The following is a 19,737-nucleotide window of genomic DNA, read 5'->3' as shown; positions in this document are numbered from 1 at the left end:
TGCACTTTCCCATTTTAGTTGTGTTTAACAAGCTAGATAAGAACCAATTTTAGATGTTTGTTTTAGGTGTCCCATCCAGTTCCTTGTTTAGAGGCTAATATTTTGTATGTAATGCAAAAAAAGGATATGTTTTTGATCAAACTGAGCCAGAACTGCTTTTATGAATCATATAAAATTGAAGATTTTATGCTCATAGAGGGGTAATGTGCGAGACTCATCTCCTTACCTCTCTAACCAACAGCTACTATCACTAAATATATTTATTCACACTCCTGTTTTCTCTTGGAATGGAGGAGGCAGTCTTAAGAAATTTCAGTTGCTTTTTGGAGTTGCAAGAAGTAATGCTTGGCATTTGGAAGCAACAGATAGTCCTATTCCATAGCTGAGAGATCCAGAGTAGTTGGTGGATTCAAATTACACTGAGGAGATTTCAGATCAAACACACAGAAAGATTCCTTTAAATAAAGCAGAAACTAGACCTTTATTCATGTTTTTTTAACTACATCTAGAATTTCCTTCAGTCACTTCTCCTTACATGTATAAGTCTTGTACTGCTCTTCTTTTTGAAGAGTATAAGCTTTGTAGGATTAAGAAAATGAAATTACATTAATAACTGTCTGCATTTAACAGTGAATTTAAACTTTGACTGAACTGTGTATTGTGCAACAGAGTGAAGTGCTTTTCTTTGTTTCATGTTTTCTTTTAAAAGCCCTTTGAGGCAAGAAAGGATGTACAAACAAATAAGATCTGGAGAGTAGCAATTGATAGTTTTCTGTTGAGGCACTGATATTAATCTGTAATACAAAATCCTTGTGTGATAAGACAACAGATAACTAATCATTTGAAATTGTTAGTGCTGGCAATTGGAAAATATTTTTCTAATATTAATAAACCAAACTTGAAGATCATTGTTCTGCTGCTCAAGTAATTTCTTTCAGCAGTTTTTTGTTTTGCTTTCCAAAGAAGAAACAATTAAAAAAAATAATAATCAGAATGTGTAGAGGTGAAAAAATACTGTCTGAATTTCCATGTATGATAGTAGATGATCTTGTTTAACAAGAACAATTGCTATACTATGGCCAAATACACTTCTGTATCTCTGTGACTATAGTTTTCAAAAGTAGCTTTACCTTTGTGTCTTCCCTTTCATTTTTCTCTGCCTGCCTTCCTCCCTCCATCCCTCCGCTCCCCAAAGGAGAGAGACAGACAGACCTGTGTTGATCCAGTGCTGGATTTTATTCAGACTTAGAGCTTTGGTTTATTCAACTTAATGCAGTTAATGTAAATAACACTGTCCTTATTTGTGTTTAGTCATTTCCCTATTTGTTAGTCATGTTCTTTATAGAAAAGAAAATACATTTTGATCTTCTTTTCGAAATGGCTTGCTTAGAAATCTAACCACTTTCACTTAAATGGAAATGTAATTAGATAGGAATGTTGCAAGTTCTGCTAGGGTCTACTTAAGATTTAGTGTTATGGTTGGTTTTTTTAAATGAAATAAGTGCCACTCATTGGGAAGCTGATGAGACAGTGGCCTTGAAAATTACTGCAGTATAAATACTAATTGCAGAGATTAATGTATTAGATTTTGAACCCAATACGTACAATGAATACTGCAGTAAGGTACATACTGTTTTTAAAAGATGCTTAAAAAAAACCCTTTTTTTTTCCTTTTGGACCTTCCCTTTCCAAATTTTCATAAACTGTTATTTTTCTTACTCTACAGGAGTCAGCAGTACTAGGTGCTGTCAATCTGTTATTACCAGAGTATTTGTACCGTGACCTGTCTTGTAGCGAATAAACTATTAATTGTGACTTTCTTCTTCCTTTTGTATTTTGGAGGTGGTCTTCCTAAATCCCTTTCTTCTGTGTACCACCTCTTCCTCAACCCTTTGGAAAAGGAAAAGGTAAACTATTTGCCATTTGCAAGGTAAAGCCATTAGTGCCTCTGAAGCAGTATACCTGCTCTGGTAATGGCAAATTGATTGTATTGTATTGCTTGACTGAATCCTAATGGAGCTAGCTGATTGTGCTATTTGGATTACAGTTTAGTTTAAGGAGTTTTCTAGTAAGTGCATATTGAAATCTAAATGTAAGATTTCTCTTTATCCTCAGTGTTCATTTTAATATTTGAGATCAATTAAGCCTAATTAATAAACTGCCTTAAACTTTATAAATGTCTGGCAATTTATAGTGCTTTTGCAAATATTTAAAATTAATTCCTTTAGGAATAATTGTTATAAGCAAAATCTATACTTGATGAAGCAAAAATACTCTATTTTATGGTTCTCATTGAAATATAAGTAGAAAAATTCTCATGTCTCTTGTCCTCGTGAGTAAATGCATGTTTTAGCACTTAACTGAAATAATGCAGTTTCATGGGGCTATATGTATTTAATGTGGCTATATTTCAGCTAGCTGTGGTAGGAAGACAAAAGACTTCTAAAATAAAACTTGATTCAATATGTAAATAATGCAGATTATATTCTCTTTTTGTGGTTTTTTTATTCTAACAGTTATTTAGCAGAGTGTCTGTAAACTACTGCATCAAATACCTTGTCAGTATGTGATACTGCTCTTTGCAGCATCAGCTTCCACTTCCATATATTGTTTTTGCATGCAGTATGAGGGCTCTGATAAACTCTTGAACTATTCTAGTAATGAATGGTAGATGAGAGGTTAAGAGTCTGGGTAGTAAACATAGCTAAGCACAGTTTCAACTAACTTCTAGAAATCTAGAGCAAAACATCCTTTCAGAATTGTAGTTTGGAATGGGTAAAAATGGTGCGTGTCATTCAGTGTAATAGGTATGCACACTCTTAGGCAGTTAACTGTGTCCATACTCAGGTTTCTGTTCTTGTTTAAAGTTTGTAGGTGTCTTGGGGCTGCTTTTTAAGCAGCTGTTCTGTGCATTAGCACAGTGTCTTCTGGGGCTTATAAAAAATGAAAAAAAAAACCACATTGTAACTTTGATCCTACAAAAGATGTGCAGTTTTATGTGGTCCAATTGAAACAGATTTAAAAAAAACAAACCAAAACCTCTTGCTATTGTTACCATATTTTATCAGAGGATGCACTGATGTAGAAGTAATTCTAGATTAACCTTTTTGACATTTACAATATTATGGTCATGTGAATTAAGAACTAAAACTTTCGGTACCTTTCTGGAACTTCCTTGTTCTGGTTTATGCAGAATGTTTTTACTCCTAAGAATCTCAGAACATATAAAAATCTTACAAAGTATGTTCTTTACATTTGTATTGTAATACTGTCCTGTCATAATTAGGTGTCAAGCTGTTTTTATTTTACAATCTTGCTCTTTAAACATGATTCAGGTTTGTAAAATCTGAAATACATTGCCTGAAAATACTCTTCTTCTCTTTAAAGGATACCTTGATTGTGTGGTCTGAAGCTGAAAATTATGATTTGGCACTTAGCTTTCAAGAAAAAGCAGGATGTGATGAAATATGGGAAAAAATATGTCAGGTAAGTTTAATAATTAAGATTGAGACAACCTAAATCATCTTAATGTTTGTGTTCAAAATTTTTAGATTGTTCTAAGAGGTAAATGTGAACACGATAGGTAGAAAGTAAAAACTATCGTCTTAGCCACCTCCCTCACATTTAACATTTTTGAGTTTGAAAACTTTCTCCAGAAATTTGGTATGAACTTAAACTATGTTTGGGGTAAGGGGTTTTTTAGAGCATTTTCAGGTCTTTTTGCTTAACATAACTTCTCAGCTCTATTATCGCCCAAGGTAGTGTAGCTCAAAATGAATGCTTAAAAAGTTTCATAACAATTAATTTAATAATTAACTTTTTCCAGGTTGGCCAGAAGGGAAAAGGTTACCTGTCCAAAGCTCTATTGTAGAGAGAAGAATGTATGTGAGCTCTTAGTGAATTTTATAGTGTATTTCTCACGGATTTAACCACATTTTATTCACGTTTCTCTTTTTACATTTCTCATTCTTGTCTTGCCTCATTCTTCTGTTTCAGGTGAGGGGAATATTGAGTTTCTCAACAGAACTTTTTTCCATGTAAATGTGACAGTATGCTTCTGTTGACTGTCAGGGTGTGAAAGATTGATCTGGTAGTTGAAGTAGGAGATAGCTCTATCCCTGTATTATCAACTCAAGGCTATAATTCTTACAGTTTACAGAAATCAAACAATTTATATGTAGCATGTATATATTTTAATATGGGCTAATTAACTTGTGTTTTATCACTACAACCAGATGACTGTATAGTCACTGAATTAGTATTGCTTCTGGATAATATTTGATCAGGTATTAACTATTGACCAATACCCAAAGGAGTTTAGTCAATATATTCACTGATGTTAGTTCAATTTGTCAATTCTTGTTTGGGTTTTTTCCTCCATTCCAAGCATTACAACTTTTCTTAATTTCTGTGCTTAATTAGGTGGGATTTCTCTAAATTTGTCTATTCTCTCTCTACGTGCTCTCTCTTTCTGTTCTTAACAAACATCTAGCTCTCTCTACTCTGTCTCTTGGAGTTTGTTCTCACTGATTTCAGAAATAAAGCAAAAGAAATCTGGTTTCATAATTGCATGTGTATAGATCATTCCTTTTTTTTAGGAATGAGTCTCTTCAACAGTTTACCACTTACATAAATAAGTACAGAAACATTTCCAGGAACCTTAGCAGTCAAAGGACCAAAAGTTGGGAGAAGAAACAAAATGGGGGAAAGGGGAAATTGTGTTCTTGGGAAACACCCAGATAAGCCCAGCTTCCTCAGCCTCCTGTAACGATCTAATATTTTTGTAAGAAACCAGTGTCTTTACATCCTGTTTTGAGGTCATGCTATTGTATTTGTGTCTAGTGTGCTTTGAAGATCTTAAGCTTCCTCAGTCATTAAAGCTTCATCTAAAAGGAAAACTTTTATACAGCTTATATGGAATTGGTTGCTGATGTATAGGCAGAACAGTATGTGGGTTTTAACAGCATTCTGGATTTTAATCTAAGTATAGACTTGCTGTTATCCGTGAAGAATTATTTCTCCCAGATTTTTTTTGCTGATTTCCAGGATTAAAAAGAACAGTACCTTCTACTGCTCTACACAGCAGTGCCTTTCTGGATTTGACATATCAGACTCCAAGCAGATACCAAAATTAAGATGTCATTAAAGCTGAAACACTCTGGTGCCCAAGCATCTGTCTCTTTTTTCACTAGTCCGTACTTCCCGCAGTTTCCTCATTGTATCTCTAGAGAGATCTTTGCAGATCCTATGCCTTGTTTTTCTGACAGCTCCACGTTTCCACTACTCTTTTGTTAATGGTGGTTTGGGGTTTTCTGTTCTTAAGAGGGGATTCTGTGTCTCTGTTGAGTATTTAGAAAGTGCATGGTAACAGATTTTGACTTGCAGCTCTCAAGAACTGAAAACAACAATTAAATTACCAAGACTGGCCTCTCTCTTCTGTTTGAGGTAGCCAAAGTTTTGAAAAGCATCAAGAGCAGTTAAATAGCCTATGGAAAAATGTTTAAAGCTATCCCTGCAATAACGTAATAGTGGTTTGCATTTGAAAATCTGTCTGCAGAGAATAAAGACCGGAAACAAATAGCTTAGTTCAGTAGTCTACTAAAAAGTTGTAGTCCACACTAGTAATTATGAATTTCCTTTTTTATTTGAAGTACTCAGAAAATGTAGCTTTTTTCTTTATTCTTCCTCCTTTTTATAGAAAATAAATAGAAATAAATATCTAATGTAGAAATAATTTTGTAAAGCCTTCTGTTTGAAGAAATCTTTTCATTATGTCATATTTTCCAAACCAGCTGTACTCAATATGAAACTTAGATTTGCACTTCTATTTTGGCCATACAGAGAAAAAGTGTGTGACATTTGAAATGGTATTTTTAAAAAAGCATTCAAGTAGCAGTAAACATTAAACTCCACTTTCCTGAACACATCTTATTTTGTAGGTTCAAGGCAAAGACCCTTCTGTCGATATTACTCAGGACCTTGTCGATGAATCTGAGGAAGAACGTTTTGATGATATGTCATCACCAGGTCTAGAATTGCCATCTTGTGAATTAAGTCGACTAGAAGAAATTGCAGAACTTGTGGCATCTTCATTGCCTTCACCATTACGTCGTGAAAAACTCGCACTAGCACTGGAAAATGAGGGCTATATTAAGAAGCTCTTAGAAATTTTTCATGTGTGTGAAGACTTGGAGAACATTGAAGGACTACACCACTTATATGAAATTATCAAGGGAATTTTCCTTTTGAACAGAACTGCACTTTTTGAAGTCATGTTTTCCGAGGAATGTATAATGGACGTAATTGGATGCCTAGAATATGATCCGTCTTTATCACAGTCACGGAAACACAGGGAATTTCTGACTAAAACGGCAAAATTTAAAGAGGTGATTCCTATATCTGATCCAGAGCTGAAGCAAAAAATACATCAGACATACAGAGTACAGTATATTCAAGATATGGTCCTACCCACTCCCTCAGTTTTTGAGGAAAATATGCTATCAACACTTCATTCTTTCATCTTTTTTAATAAAGTGGAAATAGTTGGTATGTTACAGGTAAGTTTCAGAATTTCACAGTCTCTTTATTTGCGCTTGGGCAGAGAAAGTTGCATAATTTTTCTTGGAAAGATTGAGGTGCTTCGGTGGAACCTTCACTTCTGTGATTCTGAAAGTCATTTTGAAGTATGACATAAAAGGCATGGATTTGAGTACTGAGCTATTAAATATATGTTGTTAAATTTCAGGTTTTGGACTAGATTCTCTGTAACTGATTTAAATGGAGCAAACATATGTAGAATCCTGAATGAAGTTGTTTGGAAATAATAGTACTGTTTGCATGTTGAAGGGTTGATTTTGTTAGGGGGTTTTTTTCTGTATTTTGGGACTTTTTAGGCAGTTAAGGGTAATTTTTGTCATGTTACCCTAGCAAAAAAAAAAAAAAAATTACTTCACCTAGACTTCACAAATATAATCTCATACCAGGATATTACTGTTTCTAATTTTGAAGTAAATTTTGTTTGGAAAGTACAGTTTCAGAACATAACATTGCCTTAGGTGTTTGAATGTTTTCCTAGTTTGACTTATAAGTTCCTAAATAATAAGCTTGTAATTACCAGTTTTTCATGATGTATGTCTTACTGCAAATGTAAAGAGATTATATGATGCTTTAGATACCTTACTTACACGTCTTAAGTATTCTGCACCAACCCATGAACTTCCTGAACTGTGTAGAAATAGGTGGTGCATCTCCATAATGGGAGCTTCCTACAGCTTTCAACTAACATGTTACAGCACGTGCATTTTGGTTTGTAGAAGATAATTACCATTATCTTAATTCTCCTAACATTTAATAAATGAATAGCCACTGTCTTTGTAGGGGCTGTCTGATCTGGAGAAGTGGATGAAGTGCTAGATGCTACTGATTACCTTAATCATCTTTATCTTCAGTTGAATCTCTGAATGCACCCTGTTTAATTTCATGGAAAAAACAGCAAAGGAGGGTGAAAATTGCTTTTGCAAGCTCATATGGCAAACCATTGTCAAAACTAGGCCTCCCAACTTTTCATCCACCACACTCAGTTGATGAGAATACTGAAATTATTTAATCCACTCTCTCGGAGCTTTAATCTCTCATGTCCACACATGGAGTATTTGATAAGCAGCCAGATGTGCAAGACATCACCCAGGCCTAGCAGATGAGGCATGTGCCTTGTGGACAGACCATCACTTATTGGAGCAGCCACTGGAGGCCTGGTGGAACACCTGGGGCATCTTCAGTAGTACTAGAACCCCAGCTTATGCCCAACTGAACGAAACCCTTCATGTCTGTATGTGTGTCCTTGATACACAAAGTCAGAAATGCGTATCTGAAACAGTCAGAAGGCCTTAATCATTTTGGAGTTGCCAGTTTGAGAAAGCCTAACAGGCCTGACTTTGAGAGAATGCTGAAAAAGATTCAGTCAAGGGGTCTCAACTTGAGTATCCAGTATGACTAGTGTCTCTAAAATATCTTGACCTCTTTGTAAGCATTGCTAAAAGCAAAGTCCTGAGGATGGTACCTTTTGGCTTGAGGAGGAGGGGGGAAAGAATTATTTGGGAGTCTTGGTGTCAGTGGCTAATTCTGGGAGGAATCGTGAACTTTGAAAAGGAAACTGGGCAAGAAAGAAGGGGCCTGATCCTGCAAAATCTTTAAGGGTGTGTTTGGCAGAAATCCTGAGGTAACTTGATTGAAGACTAGTGGCTGATTAGTTTCCTTTTTTCTGTCTCTTATAACCTGTGTTAGGTTAATAGATGTAGGCTAACCTTGGGTTAGAACATCAAAGTTTAGTGTGGTTGCAAAACTTGTTAGTTGCAGTTTACAGTTGAAATAGAGGCTGAGATCTGATTTTGATTTGTTGTGTGACCGCAGGTTTCTGAACCTTATCTTCACTTCTGTTGCTGTTGTCTATGGTTGAGAATGAAGTATACTCCCTGTGTGGTAGAGCCAGAAGAATTAGCCTTGCATAACTTTCAAAGTTAGATAAATATTTCAAATTGTTCAAGTGCTTTCTTTCTACAGCTTTGAGGAGCCAAGAGTGGTAGTGCACGATGAAGAAAATACATGTGCTATATTGCATTTCCTAGTCCTTTCACAGTACAGCTTTATAATATTATATATTATTCTTTATAATATTATAGGAGAGGGGGAACTCCCTGAGTTTATAAATTGATTTGACATTGATGATCAATTCTTGGTTTTGAGGGAATTAAAAGAGGCTATCACAAATCAGATGCCCATTGCCTTTTGAAGAGATTAAAAGGTTTGCTTGCTTGATTTTTTTTCAAGTTCTTACAGTGTAGCTCTAAACAAAGGTTTAAACCTGTTTACCTGGCATTTATTTATTCATTCATTTATAGAGCAATATATCAGGTTGCACTTTTATGTAATCTCAGCCCCCTAAAGTTTCATTCCCCCCCTTTCCTTTCTCCACCCCCCATTCGCACAGTCCATGTATAAAATGTATGATACTGTTCCTTCTCATTTCTTTAAGCAGAATAAATAATGTTCTGAGAACAAAATTAAAGACTGCTTTTGTTGATTTCACTTCTGTAACTAATTCTTAAGGTCTTTCTTCCATTAGTGTATGGTTTAACATGCATTTCTGTAGCTGGTTGTATCACTATACTTTGGTGGTGGCGGGGGTGTTATTTCAGGAAAGATTGAAAGTTTTATGTAACTGGAGTTCCTGGCATTCATTTTTTCAGATCTTATGAGATCCTGGTGCTCACTAACCATACGTGTGTACTTAAGAAGTTGCTGCTTTTATAAGTCATTATTAATTGAAGAGTTTCTGGGATGCTTCATGGTAGTTTATTGGGAGCTATGGATGAGTCTCAAGTTCTTAGCTGATAAGTAGTACAGGTTGTTAATGCTTCTGCTGTTGACTTTAGGTTGTCTCTCCTGGACCATTGAGGGTGTGACAAAAGAGCTATCTTTTTAGGAAATTATACTTCTCGCATTAAAAGTAAACTCCCTGAGCAGCTGCTGTCCTGTGACATACTGCAACTATTGCGTGTAGAACTGAGTTGTTTTATATTCTGTTCTTTTCTCTCTCACTGGCTGTGAAGAAAAGGAGAGAAAAACTGTTAACCTCCACCACGAAAAAAAGATGAGCTCTAAAGAGCCCTTTACGTGTCAGGCTGTGTACTAACTAAAGTGGCACTTTGTGATACCCTCATCTCAAATTAACTCAGCCATACCTAAGGTATGTCATGGTTTAACCCCAGCCAGCAACTAAGCACCATGCAGCTGCTCACTCACTCGCCCCCGCAGTGGGATGGGGGAGAGAATAGGAAAAAAAGTAAAACTCGTGGGTTGAGATACGAACAGTTTAATAGAACAGAAAGGAAGAAACTAATAATGATAATGATAACACTAATAAAATGACAATGATAATAAGAAGATTGGAATATACAAAACAAGTGATGGATAATGCAATTACTCACCACCTGCTGACCGACCCCCAGTTAGTTCCCGAGCAGTCATCCCTCCCCGCCCAACTCCCCCTAGTTTATATACTGGGCATGACATCACACGGTATGGAATAGCCCTTTGGCCAGTTTGGGTCAGCTGTCCTGGCTGTGTCCCCTCCCAACTTCTTGTGCCCTCCAGCCTTCTTGCTGGCTGGGCATGGGAAGCTGAAAAATCCTTGACTTAGTCTAAACACTACTTAGCAACAACTGAAAACATCAGTGTGTTATCAACATTCTTCTCATCCTGAATCCAAAACAACACTATACCAGCTACTTGGAAGAATATTAACTCTATCCCAGCCAAAACCAGGACACTTAGTTACAGAAAAGTGACTAGAATTTTGTACAAGACGCTGCACAGATTGTGCCTTATGCTTTTTGACAGGCCGGGTGACTTTACTCAAAATTACCACTGTGTCTTTTTTAAGGTATTTGGTGTCAAGATGGGACATTTAAGGTCATTAAAGGTCACTGACATTTAAGGTCAGTTTTTCAGTTATAACTCGTGAATTCTTTAAATAAGAACATGCTGATTCTTAAGAATTCTGGATTTATTAGGAGAGATTTTGGACGTCTTTAAAAAAAAAAAAAAAAAGATATAAATTCTGTAGTCATGTAAGATACCTGCTTCCATGATTTTGCTTTCTTTGTTAGGGAAATAATTTTTGCCAGTTTTGTGGTAAAACCAAAACCAGAGTGGGTCACCTTTGGCATGAACTGTATTCTTCCCTCCTTCTTCATGAAGGTTAGCTTTCCCGTAATCTTTATAAAAATGCTTACACTGATGGGCTTTTCTGAGAAATGGAGGTTAGTTTATTTGTGATTTAATTGTCTAAGATGTGTCATTTTAAGTAACTATGTCAAAATCTCACTAAACTAAATACTGTTGGTCATGATGGATTGTAAACCCATGACACCAGTATTTCCAGTCTACAGAATTAACTGCTGTGGAAACCTACTCAATTACAGGTTTTATGATTCGCTGTACCTAAGATATGAAAGAGGTATATAACATTTTTTTCCAATTTCAGCCCCTCCTAATATGCTCTTACTGCTTGGGGTCCAGCCTGTTCTAGTCTTGAGATGTCATAGCCACCAAGAAACCTTGCTGAAACATGGAGTTCACCAAGTTTTGAGAGTGGGGGTGGGACAGGTAAGTGGTGTTTCTTACTTTATATGACGCTCTTTTGCAATTTAAAAAATATATACTAATGTTCACACTGGAGGCCACCAGTTCTTCCCCTCTGTATTGTTAACTAGTTCTTAAAAAACAAAAACTTGCAAAACTGCGCCATAGAGTGAGCAAACACTGTTTCCTTCCGTTCTCTCCCCCCATTCTCATTGGCGTGTTCTTTTTGCCAGCAAGATCCTGCGGTGTTTTTATCTTCCAGAATACAGAATATTGTTAGGATTACTTTTGAGTATGTGCATTTAGACTTCAGAGTCTTTTATTTTCAGGAAAGTGGAGAGTGGAAGTGGAAAATTGGACATATGGTAAAATAATTTATGTGCCTAGTAGAGCAGTGATCACATGGCATTACTGTACTGATAAATCAGCTTTTTTAAATACAGATACCATATTACTGATAGTCCCTATCTCCCTTTTCAATAACTAAAAAATTGTAGGCATTTAGGTACATCTGTATATTTTACTGTATTTATATATAACAATAAGCTGGTTTTAATTTTGAAAGTGGTTTTACAGATAGGTACTTAATCTTAACAGAACCCAGTGGATGTAAATGTAATTATCTGTAGTAGTTTTAGAGGAAGAATTGTGTCAGTGCATATTGCTAGTTTTGCCCAAATGTATTAGGATTGAAACGTCTCCTGCCAGTCTGCTGTTTTGCAGTAGTTGGCTCAGGAATAACTCTGGAGATTTGCTTTCAGCAAAATTTACCTTGCAATAAAGTGTAAAAGAATGCCACTTTCTGGGGGAAATGACTTGGTGAAAGAAGTTTGCAAGTGGTGCATGCTAATGATTTCTGAGATTAACTTGTTCATTGCAGAAAATTATTTCCAATGCGTACAGAAACTCCAAATGTAATTAGGTGGATCCCGCTGCTGTTTCAGTGTGTTGTCTCAAGTGGAAATACCTTATTAATAGTGAATGAAGGCATGTGTGGGAAGGCAGTCTGAAATAAAGGAGATTTCATAGCTTAAAATGTTTCAATCTTCTGGTGTGGTAGCAGGAAGGAATGTATGTTTGAAGCTGTAATTCTCTTGTTTGCTGGTAACATTTTATGAAACTTTCACTTTCTGGGCTGAAATATTATTTCTGCCTAAAATGAATATGGAGGTGGAAAATAGGATGGAAAGTATGCTCTTTTTCCAACTTAGATGTCATTGAGTTTCTTGGATGTTTTTTTGAGAAAGGGATGTCTTTTGTCATTTATCTGTAATCACAGACATGAAGTATCTGACAACTGAAAGCTAATTATATTTAAGAGAGGCCTGCTTTTGAAGAATGCTTTTTTAAGTGGCTTTGAGGAGGAGGAGGAGGACTGCTTTGAACGTTGAATCACAAATGTAAATAGTGTCTTTTTTTTGTGATCCTACTTTGTCTGTGGGTTTTCTTGTTTTTAAAGTAATAAATGATTGAGTGAGTAGATGGCCTGGCTTAATTTTATCTTTGTGAACTTTGAAAGGTATTAAATTCTAGGAGCCTCTACATAGATCTTGCAAAAGCATAGATTAATATACTTATTGTTTGGTATATTCATAGTTTAAGTATTGTACATTTAATAATTTCTGTGCATGGGGAAAATAGCTAGATTCTACAATTACCCTGTAAACTACCATTTGCAGTTTTGTTTTCTTGGAAAACAGTTGTGACCTTCGCAGCTTCTAAGATACATGCAAATGGGTTTTTGTCTGCATGAAGAGGCCAGATATTGCAAAGAATTATCCATTTGCACTGTGTTCACTTCACAGACATATTTTGGGGGATTTTTGCAAGTTGGAAAAAAAATGGAAAACATTTAAGCTTGTGTAATTCTAGCATTCGATGCTGGTGCTTTGTGACTTCTAAAATATGTGAGCTCTGCTGTCAGACTGTGCATTTCCATACATTCTGGTAGTGTTGTTCAGGAATGTATCTTTAGATATGCTGCTCTTGTCAGTAATTTTACAGTTTGAGAGAGAGAGAATCTTGTATTTGGAATGTTCATTGTAATCACAGGTTTTTCTATAAATGTGAGAGGGTTGGGGTTTTTCCCATGAATAACAACCTGTCTACCTTTCATTAAGCATCTGGAATGAGATAGCACCTAAATGCATTTCAGGGCTAAGACATAACTGTGAAGTTAGTAATAGGTTGGTTTTATTTTCTTGGAATAACTGCCATTTACTGCATGTTATCCATGTAAGGGTGGGACATTTTGAATCACTCGGATCCATCTTAATTCGTCTGATTTTAAATAGATCACGGTTGTTCTGAGGCCTAGAGATTTCAGATAATCCTATTAATTTAAAAATACGATGGAATTAATGGAGTTGGGAGAGGACATGGTGTGGAAAATGCTTCAGTATTATATTTAATACAGAATTGTAAAATACTGTATTATATATGTGGAATATTGAAAAACGGTTACATACTGAACTTCTGCAAATTATTCCTGAAACATTGTCAGCATTGAAGTCTCATCACCTCCCAATGTTAGGAAGTCCCCTATACAAGTTCCAAGTGTTTGCACAGCCCAGTAACAGGGTGAGTGGGTTGGCCTCTGCTGCGCCTCTGCTGCTGAACTGGGCAGGGGTGTGGTGGGATCCGATCAGAGAGCTGAGCTGGGGTCCTGCCTGTGCCTTCCTGCCTGCCGTGCTCTGCCATGCAGTGCTGGAGGGGCAGCTTCCCCGGCCACCTCTGTCTCTGGGGTTCTGCCGTGGGTCATAAATGAGACCCACATATTGCCAGCAGGGCAGGGTCTCCTCTCCTTCCACGTTTTGACTTAAAAAAAAAAAAAAAAAAAAAAAAGATACTTTGGCTAATATTGTTTACCTTTTTTATGCAGAAGCACGCTAATCATGGCTCTGACATATTTAAATGCTGAAATTTCCATTTTTTTTTCCCAAGGATCATTCTGAGAAATTTCTGTGGTATCAATTTGCACTTACTGTCAGGTGTTACAAAGGAGGTGAAAAGTTTATTTCACAGTGAGAATGGCAATAGGGATTACACTTTCCAGCTGGGGATAAGCATGCATCTTCTCAATAGTTTTGATAGATGAGGTTAGTTTTACGTCTTGATCAAAATAGCAAAAAGATAAATGAAAGCAAACTACTTAGCCTTTTCTTAAATGCACTGGTAATCATGGAGAATAACGTGCATGTTCTTCAAAAGAATTGGTTTTTATGTTCTATTTTTTGGTTTTGTGTTGTATTTTTTTATTTCAGTAAACAAGTATGTCAGTATCTCTACTGTGGGTTAATTATGTTACCTGCAATGTCTAATGAGTTAAATATTAGAACAGAAAACTTACCAAGCCATGTAACGGCTGGATAGCAGGTAGTCAAACATCTTTGTATTCTTTCATCACAGCTTAAGTTATATTTCTTGAAATCAAAGACCTTAATAGTTGTTTTGAACACGTTTGACTGTTGAAAACTGAAAGTCAAACTTTACATTTCCAGTGCTTGGTCCTCCGGAGTGAATTTCAGTAAACTTCAAATGAAGTGTCTCCTATCTCTTTTTGTTTTGATTTTGAAGCAGTCACAGAAATAGCAGCTGAAATTGTGTCCAGAAATCATTCTTTTTCATTATCAGTAGGCTGTTGGGTCAGGTTAGAAGCACAGCACAGCATCAAACAAGAGGAAACGTAGTATATCGTAAATACAGGGTTTACCTTATAGTGTGGTGAAATGCCTCGTAGGGTAGTAGCTCATGCCAACCTATTCTGGGTTTATCTATGTTGTGCAGTACCACATAGAGATCCTCAATTGTGTTCTGACAGTGTTATAGCTGCATTAGCACGGTGTGCTATTGGAACCGAGGTACACATTTTCTCAGGAAGGCTGCAAGGTGAGCCTGGATGAGGTACCTAGATAATTTGCGGTATAAGAAAGTTTATGTGGATGTATCTGAAGTACTTTCATGGTTCTGCTTTATGCTGTGTAAACAAAAGCAAGGCAGCTTGGGTTTCTAGCACTGTGGTTTTGGAATGGAGGGATATTCCATGTGGTGTTACTGACTTCACAAGAAACAACACTCTGGTAGCTTTTTGAAAAAATCTATTCATATCTGATGTGCAGGTATCTTTTTCAAGCAAGTGCTGTCTTATTACTGTATAATATTGGGGAAAGGACAGGGGAAGGTTTACTTCTGTTTTAATAATCTTCTAGTTTTTAGGACTGTAAAGGTTATGGGAAGCTAAGAATTGCTGCTTCTTTCAGTCTAAATACACATTTGTAATATGTTGGCTGTTTGTAGTTTTGCTAAGGTACAGCAGCATGAAAAATAACAGAACAGTTTTTGATTGCTGCCACCAGAATGCCCAATAAATGCTGCATGTAATAGGAACAGTTATTTTGATTTGGTTTCTAGAATTCACCCTTTTCACAACATGGGGGGAAAGAATCTCCCCCTCATACCTGCTGTTAGGCAGCTCTCACTTCGTTGTGTCCTTGCTTTAGTTCTGCTGCAAAGATCTCATAACATTCCAAAGATGTATGCATGTTTATAAATATATGTAAACAGTTGAAGCAAGGGTATTGTAGTGTGGTTTAGGGGGGCGGGCATGTGACAAGGAGGAAGGAAGTTAGAGAAGAAGTCACAGAAAAAATGATGAGAATGGCAGTAAAAATAGAAAAAGGACAGCCAAAAGGCAATACAAGATACATCGTAACTGAGAATGAAGTGTTGGGGGTGGACTGGTGTTGAACATGATAAAAGCTCAAAAACAAGATTCATATTAATTTGTTTGAAAATTGAATTAGAAAGTTGATACTGGTATGATTAACTACAGTACAAAAGCGTATGTTCTCTTAATTGCAGGAGGCATGGTTTAGAAGAACTTTATATTATACTTGGATGCATTTTGATTTTGTCAGATAAACAAATGGTATTGTTTTGCCATTGTAGGAAGATGAAAAATTTCTGACAGACTTGTTTGCACAACTAACAGATGAAGCCACAGATGAGGAGAAAAGACAGGAATTGGTAAGAAATCTGTAAAATATACATGAAAGGGACAGTTACTACAAAGTGATACGTGCATCTTTTTTTTAATTACTAACTAGTATATTATTCCTGCTTTTCAGGTAAATTTTCTGAAAGAGTTTTGTGCATTCTCTCAAACACTGCAACCTCAAAACAGAGATGCATTTTTCAAAACCCTGTCAAATATGGGCATACTGCCAGCACTAGAAGTTATATTGGTAAGTCAGTTCAATTTTATTTGTGATAACAATTTTGTTTATCTCCAGAGAGGTTTTTTTAAAAAGGTAAGCATGCCAGACTTCAGTCACATGGTTTTCTGAAGTGTTTGCTTCATTTGTCTTGTCTTAGTTTGAGATTCAGAACATTTAAAATATTTTTGTAAAACTTTAAAAGCAGTTACAATATGACATTGGTAAGCGCCCTGGCATTCTTACATTTTTGTTTCCTCGTTTGCTTTCCTATCTTTACATGCTTCTTGGTGTACAATTAAGTAAGAAAATAGGGAAATAGACCAAAGGGCAGGGAAACCATAAAATTTATTTTGCCCAATAGATGTCAAACGTACAAAGAAGAGGTTAGAGTCAATTCAGTTTTAGAATACAGTTCTAGTAATAGTTAGGTATGACTCGTAAGTAGGAATTAAAAGCTATACGGTTTCTGTTTTTCATTCCATTTAAGCCTTTTCTTTTAAGAAAACATAAATGATTTTATTTTACTTTTCCAGGGTATGGATGATGCACAAGTACGAAGTGCAGCCACTGATATATTCTCATATTTGGTGGAATACAACCCGTCCATGGTACGAGAGTTTGTCATGCAGGAAGCACAGCAGAACGATGATGTAAGTAGAGGGTCCCCAGAAATGTGTGTATTGTTTTTTGAAATTACTGTTTTATACTTACAACTCTAATGACATGAGCCCTAGTCTGAAGAAGTATGGCATAGTCATGATGGTTACAGGATACTCAACTACCACGTTTTTAAAAGTTCTGTTAGCCAGGTAAGACAAATGTTTGCCTGTTTATGTATTCTTGTTCGGTTGTGTTTAAAGTAAAACAGGTTACCGTAAACCACAATTTTTGTTAACGTCAGCTGTCATACAAGCAAAACAAAATGGTTTTGAATGATAACCTCCTTAAAATGCGAAATACAAATTTCAGTCTTGATCTTAGCATGTATATGCGTTTTTAATTTACTTGTGAGAAACCTGTGTTCAGTTTACTATCACACACGTTGAAAGTGGAATTATGGTCCTAAGTGTTTGAGAACACTTTTTGACAGAGGTTTACATTTCCCAGAGATCCTCTGTAGCTGATTAATACAAAATGCTAGCACACAACTAGTATTAAGAAGGGTATCTCAAAGTGGCATTCAGTGGAGAAAAAACATTGTGCTGCCTTTTCCATAGAGGAGATAGTTAATGTTTTTTCTTATATCTGCTAAGAACATGCCAGAGAACATGAAGCTACTGGTGCTTCTACTTCTGTACTGGAATAAAGGGGCAGCCAGGACAAGGAATATCACTGGTGGTTCCAGCCATTTGAATCTGATGACTCTCCTCTTTTATCCGGGACAGTGGTAACCAAGCAACTTTAGTGTAGGGATTCCTAAATGTAAAGATTATTTTCTATTTTTATGTGTTATTCTTGTTTTCTGCAAGTACAAGTTGGGGTTATTTTTAGGTGAAAATAATCTTATCAAGTTCAATAGCATTATGAAATTTACTGTTGTATGTTTGTGGAAATAAGACTTTTGGGATGTATTCTAAAGGGGGATCCAAATTAAAACTTATGTGCTCTGAAAACACTTCCAGAAATCAGTTGAATTTTGAGACCGTTAAGTATCTGCCTCTGTACTTATTATCTTTTGGAATTTCATTTCAGACTAAATTCTAAATTAGATTGTTAATTTCAGAACCATTTTTAGTTGATGTGAAAGATTCTTCTTCACTGTTTGCCTTCTTACTGTCGAACCACTGACCAGAATGCGTTTGATAAAGCACCATTTTTAACGAGACAGTAACCCTTTTAGAAGATAATTTCAGATTTGGGGCAAGGGAGTAGCATTAGAATTGATTTTTCCTTTTTTCCCCCCCCCCTTCTTAGGATATATTACTCATTAACCTCATTATAGAACACATGATTTGTGACACAGATCCAGAACTTGGAGGGGCAGTGCTACTCATGGGTTTGCTTCGTACTTTAGTTGATCCAGAAAATATGCTTGCCACAGCTAATGTAAGTAAATACCTTCAAATGAAATTACAGTTGTTTTTTTAGGGTATTTGGTGATATATGTTACATACGTAATTTTTTTTTTCATTCTTTAGAAAACAGAAAAGACAGAGTTCTTGGGTTTCTTCTACAAACATTGTATGCATGTTCTGACAGCCCCTCTATTGGCCAATACTACAGAGGACAAGCCTAGCAAAGGTAATGCCACTCTGGATTTTGGGCACATCAAAGCTGTTGAATGTCAATGTTTAAAATAGAATAACTGTCAAAGGATGTTTTCTGTCTGAAAGAGAATCTGAGACTATGATACATAGTTCAAAGTTAAATGTTGATTCATGATTTAGTCATTTGAATAACTTACAAGCATAATGTTCAGCAGAGACCTGATTTAAGAAGTAAACAGCATTTGCTGCAGATTTTGCTTCAGCAAAAATTAAAATATTTGTATAATTTTTACTAACTCATGAGGCTGTTCAGTGACATAGACTTGTAAACATGCGTAAATGTTTTTTAAGGTCAGGGTTTACTAGAGAGGATGCAAAATTGCCCTTGAGAAGGTGTGTATCACAATACTATGCTGAATTTGAGGGTGTTGGTTCTACGTCAGGCTAAGAAAGCAGAGATCAGTGATGAAGTAACTGTTCTTGCTGGCGACTAGCAGCAGTACTGTTTGTTTATTAATAGTATAACACATCCAAAATGGATGTGAAAGGAGGTACATAAATGATACATAAATGTTCTCTAAACTTTTTAATTTATTGTAGAGATTTCCAAGGGATTAGTTAAATTAATCTGTTTTATCTCAACTGGTTTCCAGATAGATTGGAAGTGAGATTTTTACTATTTAAAATACTTGCATTCTTTAATGGTCAACAATCTGGCAATATGTTTAAAAAGGTTGCACTATCTTTTAAAAAAAGATTAAATCTAACATGTATTTAATTTATTATTTGTCTACTTAAAAGCAGGATTTGAGTTCATGTTTCGTATAAGCTGATACAGTTATGTCCTAGAGGTATTAAAAGAGCCTGAGATACTTCTTGCATAGTACTTTTGTTAAAAGGCATAATAGATCACATTTTTGGTACAAACTTAGTCAAGGCAGTGCATATAGGGAAATACTTTATGATATGGACATCGTAATGAGATTTGGTTAAATAAGCCTGACTTTGTGTTAGTGTTAAGTCCTATACTCTGTGAACCTTCAAACACTGGTTTAAGACAGACAAAATGTAATTGTTTCTATAGTTTAAGAGGGTTTCCTGCCATATCTGTAGAAATAGAAAATACTCAGTCCATAACAAGCTTGTTCAATTTCTATTTTGAAGACTAAGCA

General features: G+C 35.9%; 1 protein-coding gene across 6 annotated transcripts in view; it reads left to right on the top strand.

The window, feature by feature from the left end:
- Positions 1–19,737, top strand: part of PPP4R3A (protein phosphatase 4 regulatory subunit 3A) — a 46,927-nt gene that overhangs the window by 16,679 nt on the left and 10,511 nt on the right. For 2 of the 6 annotated variants that reach the window (XM_052782998.1, XM_052782997.1), the window contains 9 exons: positions 1,843–1,907; positions 3,388–3,486; positions 3,827–3,881; positions 5,940–6,557; positions 16,090–16,167; positions 16,269–16,385; positions 16,892–17,008; positions 18,273–18,404; positions 18,497–18,599. In XM_052782998.1, the coding sequence (XP_052638958.1) occupies positions 3,422–3,486; positions 3,827–3,881; positions 5,940–6,557; positions 16,090–16,167; positions 16,269–16,385; positions 16,892–17,008; positions 18,273–18,404; positions 18,497–18,599 (1,285 nt within the window). In that variant the 5' untranslated portion in view covers positions 1,843–1,907; positions 3,388–3,421. The remainder of the gene's footprint in view (positions 1–1,842; positions 1,908–3,387; positions 3,487–3,826; positions 3,882–5,939; positions 6,558–16,089; positions 16,168–16,268; positions 16,386–16,891; positions 17,009–18,272; positions 18,405–18,496; positions 18,600–19,737) is intronic. The other 4 variants (XM_052783000.1, XM_052782999.1, XM_052783001.1 and 1 more) reach the window with 3 other exon arrangements.

The sequence above is a fragment of the Harpia harpyja genome, chromosome 3 (genome assembly GCF_026419915.1).
Source record: "Harpia harpyja isolate bHarHar1 chromosome 3, bHarHar1 primary haplotype, whole genome shotgun sequence".
In the NCBI taxonomy this organism is placed as follows: Eukaryota; Metazoa; Chordata; class Aves; order Accipitriformes; family Accipitridae; genus Harpia; species Harpia harpyja.
Note: the sequence above shows the minus strand (reverse complement) of the source record. Positions and strands in the feature narration are given on the sequence as shown.